Source organism: Tursiops truncatus, chromosome 8 (genome assembly GCF_011762595.2).
Source record: "Tursiops truncatus isolate mTurTru1 chromosome 8, mTurTru1.mat.Y, whole genome shotgun sequence".
Classification (NCBI taxonomy): Eukaryota; Metazoa; Chordata; class Mammalia; order Artiodactyla; family Delphinidae; genus Tursiops; species Tursiops truncatus.
This window is the reverse complement of record NC_047041.1, coordinates 37,480,256-37,503,002: the sequence shown is the minus strand read 5'-3', so window position 1 is coordinate 37,503,002 and position 22,747 is coordinate 37,480,256. Positions and strand designations below refer to the sequence as shown.

The 22,747-nt window shown below is 35.6% G+C and overlaps 1 protein-coding gene across 11 annotated transcripts in view; it reads right to left on the bottom strand.

The window, feature by feature from the left end:
- The window catches only part of MTMR2 (myotubularin related protein 2), a 115,685-nt gene that overhangs the window by 36,153 nt on the left and 56,785 nt on the right, over window positions 1–22,747 (bottom strand). For all 11 annotated transcript variants that reach the window (XR_012333352.1, XR_012333351.1, XM_073808279.1 and 8 more), the window contains 5 exons: window positions 17,694–17,769; window positions 11,413–11,507; window positions 11,146–11,256; window positions 8,612–8,713; window positions 7,464–7,547 (listed from right to left, as the gene is read on the bottom strand). Coding sequence is in view for 9 of the 11 variants with exons in the window: in XM_073808279.1 (XP_073664380.1) it covers window positions 7,464–7,547; window positions 8,612–8,713; window positions 11,146–11,256; window positions 11,413–11,507; window positions 17,694–17,769 (468 nt within the window). In the remaining 2 variants the exon portion in view is untranslated. The remainder of the gene's footprint in view (window positions 1–7,463; window positions 7,548–8,611; window positions 8,714–11,145; window positions 11,257–11,412; window positions 11,508–17,693; window positions 17,770–22,747) is intronic.

Below are 22,747 nucleotides of genomic sequence, written 5' to 3'. Positions count from 1 at the left end.
TTAAACTCATTTGGTCCTTAAATATTTGCCATATTTATAACTAGTATACCACTTCACATATAGGATTACTTAATAAAACACTTTAAAATTTCCATTCCCATTCCATAGAAAATAGAGCCATTACATTAAATGGCTGGAATTAAGAAAATACATATATTTTTAATTTTATTACTTCTGACAACTCAATAAACCGAAAAAGACAAAACTGAAAGAAACCAAATTACAGGAAAAAAAAACCATTTATTGAGCACCTACTATGTGCAGGCACTATGCCAGCAGCCTTTCTCTATCCCTCCCTCCCTCCCCCCCGCCCCCCCCACACATATTACTGTATTCAGGTTTCATTACTGTCACTTTATAGATGAAGAAATTGTGGCACAAACTGTAACTTGACCAAAGGAAGTTGTAAAGAATTCCATGTACATTCTAAAACTATCCTTTTAATAAAAAAGGAACATTGTGCCTCAAGAAAAATTCTACTATCCTGGTTCACAAAATTGTTATAAAAATCTGAAATCAAAGGGCAGGAGGTACTCTCCTTTAAAGGGGTATTTCTAAAGTTGTTGCCGAACACCCAAGAGGATATTAAAATTAAGAAAGGAAAATTCCCTTCCAGTAATCATGCGATAAATATTATCAAGAGAGTTTCCACCCATCCCTAGCCAAGGTCTGTCTCTTCATTAGTGCCTTAAATACTATTTACCCCATTTAATTAGCCTGGTCCCAACTTGCTTCCTATGATCTACATCTCTCTTTCCCTCCTGCTTTCCTCAACTTTCTAGATAACTGTTCAGGTAAGATCCTTACTTATTTCCAGAAATAAAAAAAAGGTTTAAGTAAGAGATGTTTAAAATAAATGTTCATGCTGTAACAAAAAATGTACAATGAAAAAAATGAATTCGTAAGTTTATAGAGGTGGTACTCAACCAAGAAACTTGGATACCACTTCTAACTCTCCCTCACCCTCTACTTCCAATGAATGACTAATTTTTATGATTTTTTTCTTCCAAAAGTGCCTGAAAAAAGTTTGCTCACGTCTCTCAATCTTCACTGTCACTTCCCTAATTCAGGCCATTGTCACTTCCCTAATTCGGGCCATTGTCACTTCTCTTTTGTCCCTCTGCAATCCATTCTCCACACTGCCTCAAAATTCTTTTAAGATGCAAAAGCTATCACATCATTCTTCTGCCTAAAAACTATCAATGGCTACCTATTCCTTTTCACATAAAGTATAGAATCCTTTATGGGACTTGGCAAAGACCTTCACACTCCTGCTTTCCCCACTGATCTCTGGCCACTCTAGTCTAGCCTATACCAAACACCTTCAGTTTCCAGATGGCTTCATATTCTATCACCAGAGTACTTGCTCTATTATTCACAATATTCATCACTGTGTATTTTGATTGTTAGTTTACTTCTTTGAATCCTCCATTAAACATATGTTCTTTGGGAGTCAGGAGTGTGTCTTTCTGTTTTAGCCACTAGTACACAGTAGGTGCTACATGAATTTGATGAATGAATGAATGTGTGAATGAATAAAATCAATGAACCACAAGGAAGCTTCTACAAGAAGCAAAATTAGTTTCTGAAGTTTTCTTAGAAAATATGGAGTCAAAGCTGAGAGGGTCAGATCTCCTGAGACTCCCATCTCTCTCTCACTGCCTTCCCATATCCTTGAAAAATCACTACCAGGGAGAACTGTTACCACTGAGGTTGTGTCATATTCTTCAGAAAAATGGATGGGTGGGAGTAGAATCATTGACTTAAATTACCTTAATGGCTATTGTCTTCCTCATTCTTAGAGAAGCTGACACACCTAACTGCACTAAAGAAGTGCCTTCCAAGCAGAAAACTGGAGTTGGCTAGTCAGCATATACATTCTTTGTAGACAGTGCTAAAGATATAAGGACAACTGTTGATCTCTGGCATACATCTTTCTTCTCTCCATGCAAATCACTGCCCTTCAGTTAATGTAACCATTTGTCAGTCAATTTACAACCAAATTAACTGGATTATAGCTTTCCCTAGTTACTTACATTCCATTTCTGAGGATAAATTCTGTTCTCCTTTACTGTACTTGAGTGCTCTCCAAATTTGTTAAGCAAGGTATCTACCATATGATTATTTCTGCAGAAGACCATGCTCATTTTCTACATACTGATTTTTACTATTTTAGCAACTTGATGATTTCTCTTGAACTTATCCACAAATTTCAGGGTCCTCTGTATAATCACTACATGTATCAAGAGAAAATTAAAGAAATACTCTCTTATACAACAAACAAATGGTTACTAACAGCTTTGCCCATTTAAAAAAATATATAATCTAATTTCTTTAGGCACTATAAGGTATAGGTCTACAAATTTAATGTGGCTTTCATTTTGTGTTTCAGCGGCAGCACACAAAAAGCCAACCAATCATGACTTCTGTATTTAGAGCTTTACAATGTAACAAATATAATAATAATCATTTGGATCGATTTCTATGGTTTATAATGTGCCTTTCTGTGTATCACTAATCCTTCAAACAATCCTATAAGGCAGTTCCTATCACCAAGTAAAAAATAAATGCACTGTGACATGAGTGACTCATTCAACAGCACATATCTAAGTGTGAGAGCTAAGCAAGTGCCAGAGATAGGATTCAAAACTGAGTCTTCTAAATGATCTGGAATTAGATTGTGGTGACAGCTGCACAACCTTATGAATATGTTAAAAAACAGTGATGTAGGGCTTCCCTGGTGGCGCAGTGGTTTAGAGTCCGCCTGCCGATGCAGGGGACACGGGTTCGTGCCCCGGTCCAGGAAGATCCCACATGCCGCGGAGCGGCTGGGCCCGTGAGCCATGGCCGCTGAGTCTGCGCATACGGAGCCTGTGCTCCGCAACGGGAGAGGCCACAACAGTGAGAGGCCCGCGTACCGCAAAAACAAAAAAACAACCAGTGGTGTACACTTTAAAGTAGAAAATTTTATGGTATGTGAATTATATATCAATTTTAAAGAAAAAAAGAATAGAGAGGCCGTGTGTTTTGAGATGGTATAATCTCCAAAATATGTTAAATGAAAAAGAAGGGTACAGTGTGTACAGAATGCTATTATCTGCTTTAAAAAAATACTGTATACACATTATACAAGCTGTGTAGCATAAAATCTCTGAAAGGATATAAGGGTAATGAGTAACATTATTTCCTAAAGGGAGAGGAACTGGGATGGCTGGGGAACAATGTTGGCCGGAAGGGAAACCTTCCTTTCAGTATACTCTTTTATACCTTTTGAATTTTATACAGAGTGTGAGTATTACCGCATCCAATTTTTTTTTTAATTTAAAAGAAGAAAAAAGGAATACTCTGATGCTTTATTTTTAGTCTCAACATTTATATTAAGAGATTACCCTGAATAGCAAAGGAAAAACCATCAACAAAATGAAAAGGCACCCTATGAAATTGGAGAAAATATTTGCAAACCATATACTTGATATGGCGTTAATATCCAAAATATATAAAGAACTTAAAAACAACAACAAGAAATCCGATTAAAAATGAGCAAAGGATCTGAATAAACATTTTCCCAAAGACATACAAATGGCTAGCGAACACATGAAAAGATGCTCAACATCACTCATCATCAGGGAAATGCAAATCAAAACTACAATGAGATATCACCTCACACCTGTTAAAATGGCTAATTACACAGCATTGTAAAGCAATTATACTCCAATAAAGATGTACTAAAACATAAATGAATAATTTTTAAAATAAATAAATAAACAATAAAATAAAATGGCTAATCACCAAAAAAACAAGAAATCACAAGTGTTGGCGGGGATGTGCAGAAAAGGGAGCCCTTGTGCAGTGTGGGAAACAGTAAGGAGGTTCCTCAAAAAATTAAAAATAGAACTACTGTATGATCCAGCAATTCCACTTCTGAGTATTTATTCAAAGAAAATGAAAACACTAACTCAAAAAGATATATGCTTCCATTCATTGTAGCATTATTTACAATAGCCAAGATATGGACACAATATAAGTGCTCACTGATGAATAAAGAAAATGTGGGGTATATATATATATATATATATATATATATATATATAAAGAGTGAGAGATCTCTATATATAATGGAATTTTATTCAACCATAGAAAGAATGAAATCTTGCCACTTGTGACAATATGGATGGAACCTGAGTGCACAATGTTAAGTGAAATAAGAGAGAAAAAAGCGAATATTGTATGACGATCTCACGTATATGTGGAATCTTAAAAAAAAAACAAAACAAGAAAACAAGCTCATAGATAAAGGGAACAAACTGATGGTTGGTTGTTGGAAGCTTGGAAGCAGGAGGTCAGGAGTGGGCGAAATGGTGAAGGGAGCCAAAAGGTACAAGCTTCCAATTATAAAGTAAATGTAAGTCACAGGGATACACTGTACAGCATGGTAACTATAGTTAATACTGTATTGTATATTTGAAAGTTGCGAAGAGAATAAATCTTGAAAGCTCTCATCACAAGAAAAAGAATCCTGTAACTGTTTTTGGTGACACTGTCTAGATGTTAACGATGTTAACTAGACTTACTGTGGTGATCATTTCGCAATATTTATAAATATCAAATCATTATGGTGTACACCTGAAACTAATATAATGTCGTATGTCAATTATACCTCAATGAAAACAAGGAAAGAAACAACCAGAAGAAATTATCTTCATTTTGTTCAGTAATAAACTTAAATTTAAAAAAAAAAGTCTTCTAACTACACCAAATACAGTGTCCTCTCCACTAGACTTTAACTTAGTTGACTCAGAGACAAAGTGTCTAACTCTGCAGTAAAAAGCCAACAAATTAATCTGGTAAATCAAAGACCACAGAGCATCTGTACCATTCAGTATAGAGTTCAATGCTGTATTCTGATTACTGCATTTCCTAATCTCATAATTCTCTTTCTGAATGTGTATAGCTGTTAATTTACTTTTTTTCAATTGGAGTATAGCTAATTTACAATATTGTATTAGTTTCAAATGTACAGCAAAGTGATTCAGTTTTGATATTTTCTCTGATTTTTTTCCATTATAGGTTATTACAAGATATTGAATATAGGTTCTTGTACTATACAGTAAATCAATGTTGTTTATTTTACATACAGTGGTGTGTATCTGTTAATCCCATACTCCTAACTTATCTCTCCCCCCACCTCTTTCTCCTTTGGTAAACATGAGTCTGTTTTCTATGTCAGTGAGTCGTTTCTGTTTTGTAAACAAGTTCATCTGTATTACTTTTTTAGTTCCACATATAAGTGACATTATATATTTGTCTTTCTCTGCCTGGCTTACTTCACTCAGTATGATAATCTCTAGGTCCATTCACATTGCTGCAAATGGCAATATTTCATTCCTTTTTATGGCTGAGTAATATTCCTGTGTGTGTGTGTGCGCGTGTGTGTGTGTGTGTGTGTGTACACCACATCTTCTTGATCCATTCATCAGTTGATGAACAGTTAGGTTGCTTCCATGCCTTCGCTACTGTAAAAAGTGATGCTATGAAACATAAGGGTGCATATATCTCTTTGAATTAGAGTTTTCATCTTTTCCAGATCACATGGTAACTCTATTTTTAGTTTTTTAAGGAACCTCCAGACTATTTTCCATAGTGACTATACCAATTTACATTCCCACCAAAAGTGCAGGAAGGTTCTCTTTTCTCCACACCCTCTGCAGCATTTATTTGTAGACTTTTTGATGACAGCCATTCTAACCAGGGTGAGGTGATACTTCATAATAGTTTGGTTTTTTTTGTTTTTGCAATACGCGGGCCTCTCACTGTTGCGGCCTCTCCCATTGCGGAGCACAGGCTCCGGATGCGCAGGCTTAGTGGCCATGGCTCACGGGCCCAGCCGCTCCACGGCATGTGGGATCTTCCCGAACCGGGGCACGAACCCGTGTCCCCTGCATGGGCAGGTGGACTCTCAACCACTGCACCACCAGGGAAGCCCTCATTATAGTTTTGAATTGCATTTCTCTAATAATTGGCAATGTTGAGCCTCTTTTCATGTGATTGTTGGCCATCTGCATGTCTTTGGAGAAATGTCTATTTAGGTCTTCTGCCCATTTTTTGATCGGGTTGTTTTTTCGCACTCACTCTTCAACTTATTCTTTTTCATATTAATTTCTTTCTTTTCATGGACACAGTTATCTCATCTCCTTTCCAAAGTTCTATGTTGAATGCTACTACAACAGACAGCAATTTTTGCCCAGATTCCCAAAGAATATTCTTTATTTTTACAGTTCTACAGACATTTGTTAGATTTTCTGATTGCTTTGCCACCTAATTCGGACACTGGATTTTTGGTTTAGCAAAAATTTTGCAATGTTACGTGTAGACTCTTGGTTTTTAAAAGCTGATCCATTTATTTTGTATTCTGCTTCATATTTTTCCAGCTGATGGTTTTATAACTGAATGGTTTTATAACTGATGGTTTTATAACTAATTTTAAATTTTACTTGCCGCATGCAATTGAGCAACAAAATCAGTTTCAAACCATCTGGATATCTTTAGTTCTCTAGTGATGGTTTTTTATTCTTCCTGGCTTTCTGAAACAAACCTAAAAAATTAGAAGCTTTATAGTAATTAAAATGCAATGTTTAAAATCTAAATATAAAAATCAGAGCCTAATGTTTGTCATATTTGAATTCTAGAATAATTTGAATATCAAATCTAGTAATTACCAAGAAACAATCAATGTGTCTGAAAAATTCTCAAGAATGCATAGTGAACATGTGGAAAGTTAAAAATAAAAACTATTTTTGGTAGAGTTTAAGTATTGCAGTATAGGAACTCTGGGAAGTGGTATATTGAGGAAGAATAGGGAGAATGATACACTATAACACAGATTTCAAGACAGAATTCTGCTTTAATCTCCTACTGTGGTGAATCACATTATTAGGTTTTCTAATATTAAGCAAACTCACCTTAGTCATGATGTATTATCTCTTTTGTATACTATCAGATTTGATTTATTAACATTTTATGTAGAAGTGTGTCCTCTGAAAATGTAGAACTTTCAAAATTTTATGTGCAGCTAAATTATAAGTAGTAGAATTATTAGGAAATGTTTTCAGAATTAAATTATAGGATACCCAAAAAGAAAAATCTGAGTGAATAATGCAAATGACATATAAAAACATTAAAATGTAAATATATTTACAATTTTATTTTTATAATTATTAAACATTTTTTCAATAAACTGATTTACTTGTAAACTCTTAGATAAGTAAAGATTCATGAAAGATCATTGGCATAGTCTGAAAAGCTGTTTAAAGAAACTGAAAGGCAATCAGAAAAATCAAGATTAGCCTTTGTTAAAGAAACAACAAAAACCATAAAACTATATAAAGCTGTTCACTTCTATCCATGAACATTTTGTTGTAATGAAAAGAATACAGAAGACTGAAATTCAAAAAAAAAGTACTTACCTGCCTTCTATACTCTAAAAGAGAGTCATATAGCTTCCACCCATTTTCAGGGAATACTTCTTTGTACTCAAAAGCAAAAAGAGGCTACAAAAAGTAAAGAGTTAATAGCTAAAAAAGACATTTAAGAAGGTAATGAATCAGAAATGTAACCTTATCATACCCCAAGTTTTCATTTACTTATCTGTAAGGATATTTTGTATTGGTATTCTTCTTTATATTGTTGTTTTAGCTTTTGTTTTATAATTTTGAAAACTTTTTTTTATATTTTCAAGCACAGAAAAGAACAAAGGTCTGTCACCAAGATTTATCAAATGCTAACATATCACCATGTTTCCTTCAGATATCTTTGGTAGCTGTTTTAGGTTTACTTCTAAATAATGAAAGATATTACATAAAAAAGACATCTCCTGATATAATTAATTAGTTTGACATCACAGATATCAGCAGTTAAGCAGCTTTAAGGATTATGCTACATTTTTTAAAACATACTGAATAAACTTTTTAATTTGGGGCTTGCAAGCTGTACCAAAAAAGAAACTTTAATTTATCATTAATGTAGACAGAATAGCAGGAACAACTATGATGATAAACACTCAAACTTGAGTCAGAAGACCAGGATTGATTCTAAATTTTACTTCTTACTAACTACGCCACTGAGTCAATTATTTACCTGCTCCTGGTTTCAACTTTAAAATACGGATAAATAATATTTAGCACCACAGGGCTACTGTAGAAGTTAGATTATATAAAATAAATGAGGAAACCTAGTACTGTTAATAGCACACAGTAGGAACTCAGTTCTAAGTATTTATCCACCCTTCCCTCCTGAAATTGCTAGACTTAACTCTCAGCTCTCAATTAAGAAGATTTCACATCCTAATGAAAACCACATACAGCTTTTCATCATGGAAATACCCTAGATAGAAAGATCATATAATGATAGAATGTCAGTCTGCAGGGATGGACCTCAGAAATCAGCTAGTCCAGCTTCCTCATTTTATACCTTAAAAAGCTTGTCCTATAGATTAAATCTAAACTAGACATCTGGCAAAGTGGGACTGTAAACAGAGAGATTCTAAATAGCCTAGTTTCTTGACACTACACCAATAATTATAATATAGCTTTTTCAAAGATGAGAAACCTCTTACCAGGTTATTAGAGACAGGAAATGCATATTTCATTAGATTCTCAAATATAGATCTTCTTGTTCGCCCCTCAGGTTTGTGAGCAAACCGTAAGTTCCGGATATCCTAGAAAAGAGTTATGATCCAAGTCACCTATCATTGTTTGTTCACTTTTTATTTAATGAATAAGGCAACTATTTGTTCATTAAATAAAAAGTGAGTGAATGTGAGATACAAAAATAGACAACAGCTCTTGGAGGCAGGGAAATTACAATGCCTTATTGAGAGAAACAAAAATAAACACAAGACACTCTGATACAAGGCAGAATTCAGAGGACGGAAAATTTCCCTCTGCTTATGAACAAAAGGCCACTGAAGGAGCCAGCATCTCATGTAGGCACTGGAGATTAGAGATACTATATCTGAAGTCATGATATTACATGGCTGATACACACTATCAACACTATGCCCTGGGACTTCCCTGGTGGTCCAGTGGTAAAGAATCCACCTTCCAATGCAGGAGACGCGGGTTGATCCCTGGTCAGGGAACTAAGACTCCACATGCCATGGGGCAACTAAGCCCCCTCACCACAATTACTGAGCTCGCGTGCCTCAACTAGAGAGCCCGCTTGCCACAAACTATAGAGCCCACGCGCTCTGGAACCCCCACGCCACAACTACAGAGCCCACATGCCACAACTAGAGAAGAGAAAACCTGCACACCACAACTAGAGCGAAGCCCACACACCGGAACAAGAGATCCCGCGTGCCTCAACGAATATCCCACATGCCGCAACTAAGACCCAACACAGCCAAAAATAAATAAATAAATAAATCTTAAAAAAAAAATTATGTCCTTTCCCTGTGAAAGCTCAATGTCTGTTATGAATTTCCCTATTAAAAACCTGATTAGCTGTTGTTATATTTCATAAATGTCTTCATTCCCATTATGCTTGGTGATCACTTGCCTATTTACAATCCCTTGCCAGGACTCATTTCCATTGGATCTTCAATTCATTAGGCTCCTGCTACTAGACTGATAGAACCAAACTCTGCCTAAAGGTCTTCCTCCAGTCCACGTCCCAAGTTCTTCAACTATCTACTAGCAAAAACTTTGAATAGTTTGATATCATCCAGGCTCTAAAGTCAGATCTAAAGAGCAAAATTCCCTTCCCTTATTTGTTCTCAAGCAGTTTTCTATGCTCAGGCTGAATGTAGATATTCATGTTCCAATTTACTGAGATCTTAATAGCACTAAGAAAATAAACGGGATTGTGAATAATTTCAAGACTATTCATTTTATTTAAGTGGTTTCATCTAGACAGAATTCAAAATAGCTTTATTCCACTGCATTCTGTAAAACTGAGCACACAGACACTCCACTACAATGCACCTACAGAACATGAACAAGAGAACATTTTATTATAAATCTGATCCAAAATTAGAATGCCAGCTCTACCACCTTTTAAAACAAATGTGTGAGAACCTAAGCTGATACTTTGTTTTTCATCAGTAAATACCTTTACAACTAATAGAGATATTCATAATCAGTCTGTTAAACAGAGCTCTCCAAAAGTACCATAGCAGGGGCCCTACAAATGTTTGGGTTTATTGATAATGGTCTTGTTCTATGGAAAAAGTTATATTTAAAATGATCAAAATTTCAGTCACCCTCTTTCATGTCCTCTTATATTCTATGCTCTATTTACTCCTTAGACCACAGAAGAGCCATCAGGAGACAATGTGCCTGTCACACAACTGACAGCTATTATACTCTTAGAGCCCTTCCAACTATAATGGAAAACCACACAAATAATTACTAAGTCATTAGCTTTAATACTAGATTCATAAAGCTTCTAAGATTGTCATGAGAAAGGATCTTGAAAGTTACGCATATGCTGTTGCTTTTACTATTTTGGCACTCGCAGAACAGCAAAAGAAAGGAAAAAGATGATCTAGAAGTGAGATGTACACAGCTGTTAATTAGGCTATATAGTAAGGAGAACAGTGACCTTAGAAGTGGCAATGGTATTAAATATTTATGACTGAATGTTAAGATTATAACAATCTAACTCTCATTCAAGTATCAATGCACTTAAGGAATACTAGTTAGATAAGAAAATACAGAAGGTCTATAACATGAAGTTTTCCTCACCATTGTTTTAGAAGCAGAAAAATTATGAGAACTAGAAATAGGGAAGAGTTGATTGTATCACAATCAGTTCCTCCACTACAAAGTACTATGAGCCTTAACTGCTCAGAGCCTTATGTTTCTAATTTGTAAATTAAAGGTAATAATGTCCATCATGCTTACTTCAAGATTTTTATGAGGCTCAAAAATGAAATAATGAATGTGAGAGTACTTTGTGTTCAGTCCAAAAAATTCAAGTCTAATTCACGACCAATCACCTTTTTATTACTCCTAAATGTTATTTTCTTCTACCAGAATGACACTTCTAGCATGAAATCCATTTGATATTTTGGAAGTTTCTAAAATATCTATTTAATAGAAAGCTTTTCAAACAAAAAACAAATTGCATACGTATTACAACATTTACCTTGCACACAGTTTCAAGTCCGTAAGAGTTTTCACCTCGACTAGAAGCACCACCAATTTTTTCTACTCTACTTATAACACCAAGAGAAGCATCTAAAACAAATGGGGGATCCTAAAGGAAGGAAAAAAAAATTAAAACTGAGCAACTGATACTGTACAATTATAGCTGAGAAAAATATTAACTAGAAATGCTTTAATTAACAATGACCAAAGAATGAACAAACAACATACAGATGTACATATAAAAATCTGATCCAACAAGCCTTACCCGTTCCATGCTTTTGAAATATAACCTGTAATTCGTAACAGTCAGAGTTCCTCGTACAGCACCAGTGAATGGACATATATAAGTTACATCTTTGGCTGAAAAGGAAAAGAGCCCACAATTTACTATACATTGTGCACTATTAAAAACTGCACTATCATCTTTTCACAAACAAAATTTAAAAGAATTCTGATTGCTAGTATAAATTATGATCAAAAAAATCACAGAATCAGTGATTCAAAGAGACCTCAAATGCCAAATCCAAGCTTCTAACCACACACTAATCCAGGGAAGGAATGTAGAATAAATGGGAAGGACTGAAGAAGCAGAGGAACACCCTGAGACAGACACAAGGAAACAAAGATGGCCACTCTCCCTGATGGACAGATGAGGTGTGGCAGTTGGAGTAGTGAGTGGAGGAGTAGTGGTAAAGGTGGGAACAACAGTAAATGTCTCAAGTCACAGTCACCAAACATCTAATCATAGTTCCTAGATCATCTCTCCAATCTGCTGGTCTTCTTCTAGCCACAGTCTAGTGTGTCACCATTCCTCTAACTATACAATACCTAAAACATAATAACAGAAACTCCTGACCTGATTATATTTATACGGAAAATACTGTACAGAAAATGAAACATATGAAATAGATTCTTAGAAAAAATAACAGTACAATAAGAGGGTATTATATTCCTGAACGAGCAACAGATGTCAAACTTTGTAGAGAAATAATCACAAGCATTGTTTAATTAAATGATAAATGATGAATCTATACAGTATTATCGCTTTTTAAAACGTGTTAATTAAGCAGGGTAACTCAGCTACCACCAGCTCAAAATAATATTTAATATGGTAGAGTTCATATGCCCAATACAAAGGTTTTTTGTATCTTGAAACATTCATAAATCCCTGCTATGTCATCACTGTAGCAAAGCAGCAGATAAAGGAACATCTTCATTGTTCCAAGAAACTAAGTCACAATTAGGAGCAAAAAATTTCTAAGAACCTTTCAAGGGACTTCTGGGAAAACTTAGGAACATGAAATATGTTTAATAAGGTATTGCAACTTCCTTGACTTTGCTTTCTATTCCTCACTTTGAAGGACTGACCGCTTTGTATGGAATTTGAAATGAGACTGATCTTCCAACAAACATTTCTAACCTTCAAAATAGCTCCCTTGGGAATGTTCAAGTATGAGCTAAATTATTTGACTCATTGTTTCCAATGCATTTCCAATGCTTCATTTAGAGGGAAGCTATTAAAATTAAATAAACCAATCATTATAGAAAGATACATAAGCTTGCCTTGCAGACATTTTCTTTCCCTTATGAATTTTTGTCTCAACTGGGAAAGCTTTATTCAATGTTACTAAAGACGTTTCTTGATTTTTTCCAGAGCCAATTTTCTTCACTCACACAAGAAAATCAGTCTTCTTATTCTATATTCTACTACAGGATATGTCCCTCTTAGTCCCAGCCCAAAGTTTTTGTTACAACTTCCTTTATTCTAAAATCATGAAATAATATACATGAAAGTGCTTCCAAAATTAAAAGTACTCTACTAGATATCGGGTTGGCCAAAAAGTTCGTTTGGTTAATGAATACGTTATTCAATAAAGTTCTTGATGAAAATTACTTACAACCCAATGAACTTTTTGGCCAACCCAAGGGTTTATAGCTATGTTACTATTATCATCATTAGGCTTGGCTTTGCTCTGTCCCTTTTATCCTTTTTCCTCAGGCTGGTGGCAGCTAAGTCACTCTGAAGAGAGAATTTATGCCTAGCAGAGTTTGTACCAAGTAGAAGAGAGACTGTGATTAGGAATCTTAACCAGAGTGAATGACAACAGTAACAACCAGCACTGACAGCCTAGCACTTCAGAATTTATAAAGTACTTTTTACCTGAGTACCTCCCTTAACCTTCAAAACAACCTTTAAATATAAAACCTCTAATTACCTACAATTTTTAGATGAGGATACCAGGGCTCAGAGAAGTAAAACAAATTATCTAATGTTTCAGAACCAGTAACTGCTAAGATTAGGACTTGAATGCAATTCCTATGACTGCAAATTCAATTTCCTTCCACCACATCATGCAAAGCTAAGCCACTCAAGTAGCACAGTCTGTCTCCTGTGTTAAAGGGTGAAATACTGCCGTCTGGGGCCACCTCTACTGCTGATGTGCGCAGGCCACAATATCCTGAGACTGTTGCTGCTACTGTTAAAGCATTCTGTTGATGTTCCTAACACTACTCTTTTAAAAAATGTCTAAACTGCAGATTTACATTAGACCAACTAAGAATGTCTTTTCTATATGAAGTAATACACTCAAGGTTACCAGCCTTATCCTTTGTATTACATTTAATTTTTTGAAGAATAATCAAGTCTATACAGATGACTTTGAATCAGAATATTTTATTTAATATATTAGTTATTCCTCTAAATTTCACAATACTGATACTGCCTAGTGGTACCAAAAGAGCTTAGGTTTACCAGTCCTCTCAAATTTTCCCTGAGCTCACAAAGAATCGATAATAGTTTCCATGAGGCAGACCAAAATGACTTTGAGAATACATATCTATAAGGATGCAAAATATATACAAATAAATGTAATATATGAGAGCATGCAATCTGTGCAGAAAGAGAGGCACAAAAACATACTCTAAGTAATACAAAGAAGGAAAGTCCATTAAGTTATGGGATCAGAGAAGGCTCAAGGAACACAGCCATGTGAGTTGTGCCCCAGTGGTTGGTATCCTTTTAATGGGTAGAGATGTTGATACAGCACTCAATGCAGAGAAGAACCTAAACTAAAATACAGAAGAAGGTAACTATTTGGACAAGGTAAGTATATAGTCTGGATCTCTCTAATTTATATATCACATTCTGTTCATTCCTTCTCAATTTCCCTCCCTAGTTCCTCTTCTACCATTTACCAAAGCTATGTTCTTGGTCCTCTTTTTACTCCATAACTCTCTGGGTTATCTTCCTCCTTTCATTTTCAACTAATATCCATATTCTGATGATTTCAAAATATGTACTTCCAGCCCTGCTCTCTCTCCCAAACTCCTACAAGTTTCTCATAGGTACCTGAAATTCAATGTATATAAATATTATACCAAGGGCTCATGAAAATGAAAGAAAAAGATATCATTCAAGAAATTTCTAGAGATTCCTCCTCTGGATCTGGTAACTGATTGAATGTCAGAGTTCAGAAAAAAAGAGCAGCCGATGGGGCTTCCCTGGTGGCCCAGTGGTTGAGAGTCCGCCTGCCGATGCAGGGGACATGGGTTCGTACCCAGGTCTGGGAAGATCCCACATGCCGCAGAGCGGCTGGGCCCGTGAGCCATGGCCGCTGAGCCTGCGCGTCCGGAGCCTGTGCTCCGCAACGGGAGAGGCTGCAACAGTGAGAGGTCCACGTACCACAAAAAAAAAAAAAAAAAAAAGAAAAGGAGTAAAGTTAGAGATAAAGGTGATGACAGTTTTGGAGATGCTGAGCATAAGGGATATCTACAGAATATCCAAGGGCATGTGTCTAAGACACAGGCATTTGTTTTATACGTTATTAAGACAGAGGTTCACACTAGAAGTAACAAATTTTGGAGTCATCAGTAAATACATGGTAGGTAAAGCAACTAATTTAGATATGATCAACTAAAAAGAGCAAATAGGAGAGCAAAGGGAAATGAGCCAAGGATGAAGTCCTAACTGGAGTGTTGCTATCTAAAGGAAAGGAAGACAACAAAAGAGATTGAGTGGTAACTTGAAAATCTTTCATAAGGTCATTTATCATAGTGGAAATAGCATATGCTTTAGGCTCAGAAGAGGGAAAAAAAATTGTCTCAATGCTAGCTATAACTTTACTAGCTAGGTAGTCTCCCTATGCCTTAGTTTCTTCATCTACAAAATGGGATTAATATCTTCCTCAGAAGATCACTGTGAGGATGATTTAATGAGACAGTAAGCACTTAATAGTGATAACTACTGTTATTATATAATATCCAGTGGTAATAACACATAACACCTAACTTAGTAGGTAGCTCAGCAGAACAAGCTTAGGATACCTGAGGTGAGTAGGGGGGGAAAAAGGAATGTGGAGGTATTCAATTAAGAACTAAAAGAAAGAAGAGAGAAATGCTAAGTGTGAAGGAACTAAATGTACGTCAGGCAATAACAACACATTTAAGGGATAGGTCCCCTTTGCCTTGCTCATTTTTACACAAGGAAATGACATGCGACCAGGGGAAATCAGGCATTTAAGTGCTTTTTAAAATTATGATTGATAATCAAATGAAAGGTGGTGTTTACTTTGACTGAAAAACCATCTACTGTATTCTCCTATATATTACTTTATTTCTCAAAAGCTATGAGTATTTTCTTTTAATGACTGAATAATATTCCATTGTATATATATAAATATATAAACATACCACATCTTTTTTTCAATCATCTTACGTTATTTCTTTAGAGTTCTTTTACGAACACAAGCATGCAATTTTTTCTTTTCTTTTTTTTTTAACTGAAGTATAGTTTCTGTACCATATTATGTAAGCTATAGGTGCACATATGGCGATTCACAATTTTTAAAGGTTTTATTCCATTATAGTTGTTCTAAATTACTGGTTATATTCCCTGTGTTGTACAATATAGCCTTGTAGCTTATTTTATACCTAATAGTTTGTACCTCTTAATCTCCTACGCCTATATTGCCCCTCCCCGCTTCCCTCACCCCATCTGTGACCACTAGTTTGTTCTCTATATCTGTGAGTCTGCTTCTTTTTTGTTATATTCACTAGCCTGTTGTACTTTTTAGATTCTACATATAAGAGATATCATACAGTATTTGTCTCTCTTTGACTTATTTCACCTAGCATAATGACCTCCAAGTCCATCCATGTTGCTGCAAATGGCAAAATTTCACCCTTTTATGGCTGAGTAATATTCCATTTTATACACACACACACACACACACACACACACACACACACCCCATAGCTTCTTTATCCATTCATCTACTGATAAACACTTAGGTTGCTTCCATATCGTGGAAACTGTAAATAATGCTGCTATGAACACTGGGGTGCATGTATCTTTCTGAATCAGTGTTTTGGGGTTTTTTTTTCCACCCAGGAGTGGAACTGCTGGGTCACACGGTAGTTCTATATATACCTCATCTTCTTTATCCATTCCTCTGTCAATGGACACCTAGAAAAGAATGAAATCTTGCCATCTGCAAGAACATGAATAGACCTGGAGGGTATTATATTTAATGAAGTAAGTCAGACAGAGAAAGACAAACACCATACCATTTACGTATACATGGAATTAAAAAAACAAAGGAACAAATATAACAAAACAGAAACAGATACAGAGAACAAACTAGTGGTTACTACAGGGTAGAGGGATGGGGAAAGGGGCAAAACAGGTAAAGGGGATTAAGAAGTATAAACTACCAATTGTAAAATAAATAATTTACAAGGATGTAATGTGCAGCACAGGGAATATAGTCAATATTTTATAACAACTTTGCATGTTGTGCAATCTATAAAAATATCAAATTACTATGTTGTATACCGGAAACTAATACTGTAAATCAACTATACTTCAATAAATAAATAAACATCTTAAAAATTAAAAAAGCTATGGGTATTTTGTAGATCACCATGTAAGTGGAACAAAATAAAAGCATGAGGACCAAAAAATAGCTTAAAAGTATGTTTCCAGTTTCCAGTCCATACAATAAGTTAATGTTTAGTTATTTAGGCTGGACAAAGAAAGGCACCTACATGCAAACGGCTTGCTTTGCAATGGCGATGAAATATATTTATCAAAAACTGACAAATTTATTCAGAGTAGGAAAAAATAAAGAAGCAAAAAGAGAGAATATGCTTTAAGAAAAATTACTTGTACAAAGTGACAATTCAATTTTTTTATCTATGCAACCCACTATCTTACTGCAGTAATTCAAAATAATGAAATTTACTTTCACGAAATTCAGCAACAGTTTTTAAAACAAGTCACCTACTTTCAGTGAAAGTAAAGCAAACCAGAAAAGCAGCAGAATATCATTCAACTTTCATGTTTCCCAGTAGTCCAAATCCAAACACAACCAACAGGTCTAGACTTAAGCTTACAGAACACACTGGATGCTGGGAAGGCTGGCAGTCATGAGTCCACCAAACAGGAGGTGTCTAGGCAGTGAGCCTGTTCTCTGTACATTCAGAGTACTAAATAGTCTGTACAGTCACAAAGGAGGAGGAAATTCGACAAAAAATACCATTACAGACCCATGTCTTTAATATTTTCTCCTGGAAGTAAGGGTGGTTCTTCCATTTCTGCTAATTTGTTAGACTCCCTCAGGACCTGGATTGGAAAGGGGAGGAGAGAGCAAGAAAAGAAACATTTTTTTATTCAAAGGCTAATTTTTTACTCAAATTTCAACTGTGTATGCTTGGTCTTATTTAAAGTTATAAACTATATCACATATACTGCTTTAAATCAAATTATAAAGACTATAATGCTGGCATGTGTAACATGTGAAGTTGCTGTTTTTCTACAAAACATGTACTGAGTGCCTACTCTGTATAAGGTACTACACAAAACACTACGTTTTCTCACTGACTCCTACAACAGCCCTGTAAGAGTAGGTATTAACATCCTCATTTCCTAGATGAGGAAAGAGGCCAGAATTAACTTGTTCAAGATCCTATAGCTAAAAAGTGCGTGGGCGCGCAACTGTCATATGCTAAATATCGCAATTGTAATATGCTAAATATCGCAACTGTCGTATGCTAATATCGCAATTGCCGTCCTATGCTAGATACATCCCGCTAACTGCCAAAAGCCTCCCCTTTCACCTCTTTCACTGCTACACAATAACCTTCACTGTCGCCAGGACTTTACCCCCCATTAATTCCTCAACCTTCTGCAATCTGGCTTTGCGACCTAACCCAACCCCTTCCAGGGAACCTGCTTTCTCCCCAATAACCTCCTCAGTATTAAAGACAATGGGTATTTCTCAGTCTTTATTTCTATCTCCTCTCCTAGCTACATGTGATACTATCTGCACTTGCCTGCTTCTTGAAAGTACACTCTCCTGGCTAAACTCTTCCTTCTCTGGCCATTCTTTTTCAATGACCTTTATATGCCCTTTTCTCAACCCTCCCTATTTCTTCAAGGTTTGTCCATTTCTCACTTTACTCACTTCCTGTTGATTTCATACCTTATCTATGACATTACCTAACTTCAATCTACATTGTCAGCTGAGATTTTTCTTGGACTCTAGTTCCATACATCCAATTGCTTAATGTTCCTCTCCATCTAGATGTCTCACAGACACTCTGAACTCAACAGATTTAAAATTGATCTGTGTTCCATACTTAGCAAGAGGCACTACCATCCATTTGGTTGTCCCAGCCTGTCTGGGGGGAGGGCGGAGTAGTGGTCTCTGTGAGCAGACTCAGGCCTTCTACTTCAACCTCAATTTGTTTCATTAGACTGAGAACCAATACTACTAGAAAAAAGATTCTCAATTTTTTTTTAAATAGCTTTTGACTTTTATTTCCTTCCATCCAAAAAGTAGACTTAAGAGTCCTCAAAAGAAGGTAAAAGGGAGAAAAAACAAGGCATTCCCACTGCCTTAAAGGTCACCTTCTGCAGGCCGTCAAAACTGAGTTAGATGTCTGCCATGCGTGAGCTCCTATCTGGCACTTACCACACCACTCTAATTGCCTGTCTTCTTCCGTACTAGACCCCTAGAGAAGAGGTACCATAACTTATACAATTTTGAACTCCCAATAAAAATATAACACGAGGCACATATGTAATTTTTAATTGTCTTATAGTCACATTAGAAAAAGAAAAAACAGTCAAAAATTGATTTTAATAACATATTTTATTAAATCTAGTAAGTCAAAACTATTGTCATTTCAACACATAATAAATATTTTTAAGTATTAATGAGATATTTTATATTCTTTTATTCATACTGAGCCTTCAAAATCCAGAGTATGTTTTATACTTCTAGCACATCTCAACCAGACCAGCCGCATTTCCAGTGTTCAATAGCCATCTATCTAGTGGTGCCCATATTGGCAGCACTAATGCAATGAATCTAATTCTTACTGATAGTCAAGTCATTCCCTAGTTTAAGTTAGGTGCTGAGGGAGGATTACACAAAAGGGTTAGACATTACTGCCACAGTCCAATGCTCACCTAAGGCAAATAAAGGAAGAACTACAAAGAACAAATTACTTCTGTTCAATAAATTTGCAATCTAAACAAATTCATACTTTTGAAAATTTTAAAATTTATTTCAGAAAGTCACCTTAGTGCAATACCTAAAGAACTAAAATATATACACACATACATACTTTGTTAATATTCCACATTCTATAACTCAAAAAACGTCATATTTTTGAATGGTATCTCATTGCCAGTTCCTGATATAGTCTTTTATGCAGTCATAAAAGAAACTTAAGAAAAAAGGAAGAGAGAGAAGTAGGGAATGAAGGAGAAAGGGCAGGCCCATGAAGATGCAGAAAAACAGGATAAAAACCTGCACTATGCAGACTTCCTGGCTTCAAATCCTGACTGTGCTATACGTTAGCTAAGTACTCTTAGACAAGTGTTCAACTTCTTTATGCCTCATTTTTTCCACCTATAAAATGGTGATAACTACAGTATGCCACAAAAGGGCTGTTACAACTTAAATGAGTTAATACACTTAAAGCATTTACATCATTGTTGACACAAAATATATACTTAATAAGTATTTCCTATTTATAGAAATAATAATAGTAAAATTAATAATAATAGTGAAAATTTAGACTAACAAGATTGCCAGAATCTGGTAAGAATTTCTAATTATGAAAACAATTAGATCAAAAGATATGAATAATAACTAACACACAGTATACTGAAAAAACCAAACAAGGTTACACATGTGAAAGGTCACATAAAGGGAATCTGCTTTATCCTTTGCCCACTGTCTTATCACTTGATTTGGCAATACAATGATTATGTCACTTCCAAAGCTGGGCACTAGTTCTCTATTGCACAGGTATACCTTCTTATAGTTGCTACAGTGTTGTTCCCCATGATTTCCTCTCTTTCTATATTTCTGTACTCGGAAGGAAGCTGCAAACCCCAGAAAATATGTGTGTTGTAGACAGGTGTGGAGAGAAAGGCAGTTCTGGCAGAGGCACAGGTGTATGACGAGGTACAATCTTCATAAGTAAAGCTTTGCAAAGTGAGAAAAGACACAGGGAAACGCATGCAAGTAGTGCATGCTGAGAATCATAGGCTCTCATATACTCTTGGACTAGAATGTCAGAGAGCAAGACAATGAAGAGAAGCAAGATGGACAGCTTTGTTTGGAAAATCTGCACCAGATGACAGACTTTTAATAATAAGCATACACTGGAGGTTATACATGAACAACTCACTTTAGAGCTCAAGATATAGAAAGGAACTCAAACAAGTACACAAAGCAGGGCCAAGGGCAATCCAGACCCTTTGCTTACTGGCAAATACTGATTCTGAACCAATCTATCCTTAATGAAACAGAAGAGAAAAAAAAAAAAAAATCGGGCCTAAAAAAAGATTGTTTGACAAGAAAAAGGTAGTATCAGCCTGAAGCTCAAAAAAAGAGCAGTTCTCTGAAAATATTCCTATAAGCATTAGTAGAAACAATGTATAAACTATATGGCATACCCAAAAGGAAACCAGCCTATCCCCTAGGAAACAGGAATAGAAAGGAGAGACTGAAACTAAGAGAAATGGGTAAAATAAGGAATTACTACAAAAAAATTTAAATGTAACAGCAGAAGTAAAATCTGTGCTGGAGTTAATAAAGAACTGAATGGATTATTCAGAAGACAGCATTTATGTACAGGGCAAACGTGAAAAACCCTCTAATAATTTGTAGAAAAGAACAGACATAAAAATCATGAGAGAAGATGATAACCAATAAAAGAATTCTATTCCCTAAAGGAAAAAATTAAAACAGGATAGAAGCAACAATCCAATATGTAATTGAAGAACATGCTTTTGAAATGAGTAAAGATTTTCTAAGTTTGCTGATCGAAATAGTTTATCATGTTCCACATAAAAATCAGTGAACAGACATATACGGGTGTATCTCAGCAAAAATTTTTGAACTGTAATTAAAAGACAAACTGTGAAAATATAGACAAAAATGTTTAGAAAGAGAAAGAATTTCAATACAAAAGCAAAATCAGGCTACCTTCAAGTTTCTCTGTAAAACCATATTCTAGAAGACAATAAGAAAATGTTATCAGATTCTTGAAGGAAAATGTTGTGACCTCTCTAATGTGGAAGTCATTCTCAGATACACCAAGTCAACAAAAATGTAACCCACATGTCCTGCTTTTGAAAAAAGAAAAAAATTACCCAAGGCAGTAATTAAGGTGAAAAAGGGGAATGAAAATTAAAACTTATATGTAAGAAATTTGTGGTACCCAGTGAAGACAAGTTTTTTATATCCTAACTGCCTTCCAGCCAAAAAACAGAAAAAAAAACCCATTTGGTGGCAGTAGCCACCATACTAACCTCTCTGAGTCTTAGTTTCATCATTTATATTATTACGGTAATATTAATATCCACCTTACAGGCTTGTGAATATGAAATGAGATAGCTGCATCATAAAGGGATTTGCAAGATGCTGTTAAAATATAATAAATACTTATTATTCACTTAAGAGAAGCATCAACATAAATTTGCACTGTCTCTTCTCACAATGGCTTATTCACATGGTGCTTTATTCCTCTGCTCTAAAATACACCGGGATTAATATTTGAGACAGCATGTCATAAAGGTAACCATATATCTCTCTAACTCTTGACCTACTAACTTCTAGACTTAGCTACAGAATAGCAAGCATCTTACTATTCTAAAGAAAGCAGCAAGAGAAGTGATGCTAGCTCCATGGTAGCATAAGGCATCCCTCATTTTCATTGTCCTTTAACATCTAAAATTTGGTATCTATCCATGAACAAAAGTGTCCCCATGGGAGCTATGGAATCCAGCACCATATGTCGAGGGACCTAGAAGGAGTCTGCCCCACCACTGCATCGTGTAAAAAGCAGACAGAACCTGATACAGGCTGTAGAACCAGCAGGAGCCTGTGAACTGACTCCAACTCCTCTTAACTGCGGTACCTGGAAAACAATGACATGAGCAAATACCCACAGATGAGAAAGGCTTTATGGAAGTTCAGGTTTCTAAAGAAGTTCCAGCACTCCAGTGGGAACAACAACAAAAAAATAACAAGTTTGGACCCATTAGGGTAAGAGGACCTTTGCCAGTATCACCCCTCCCC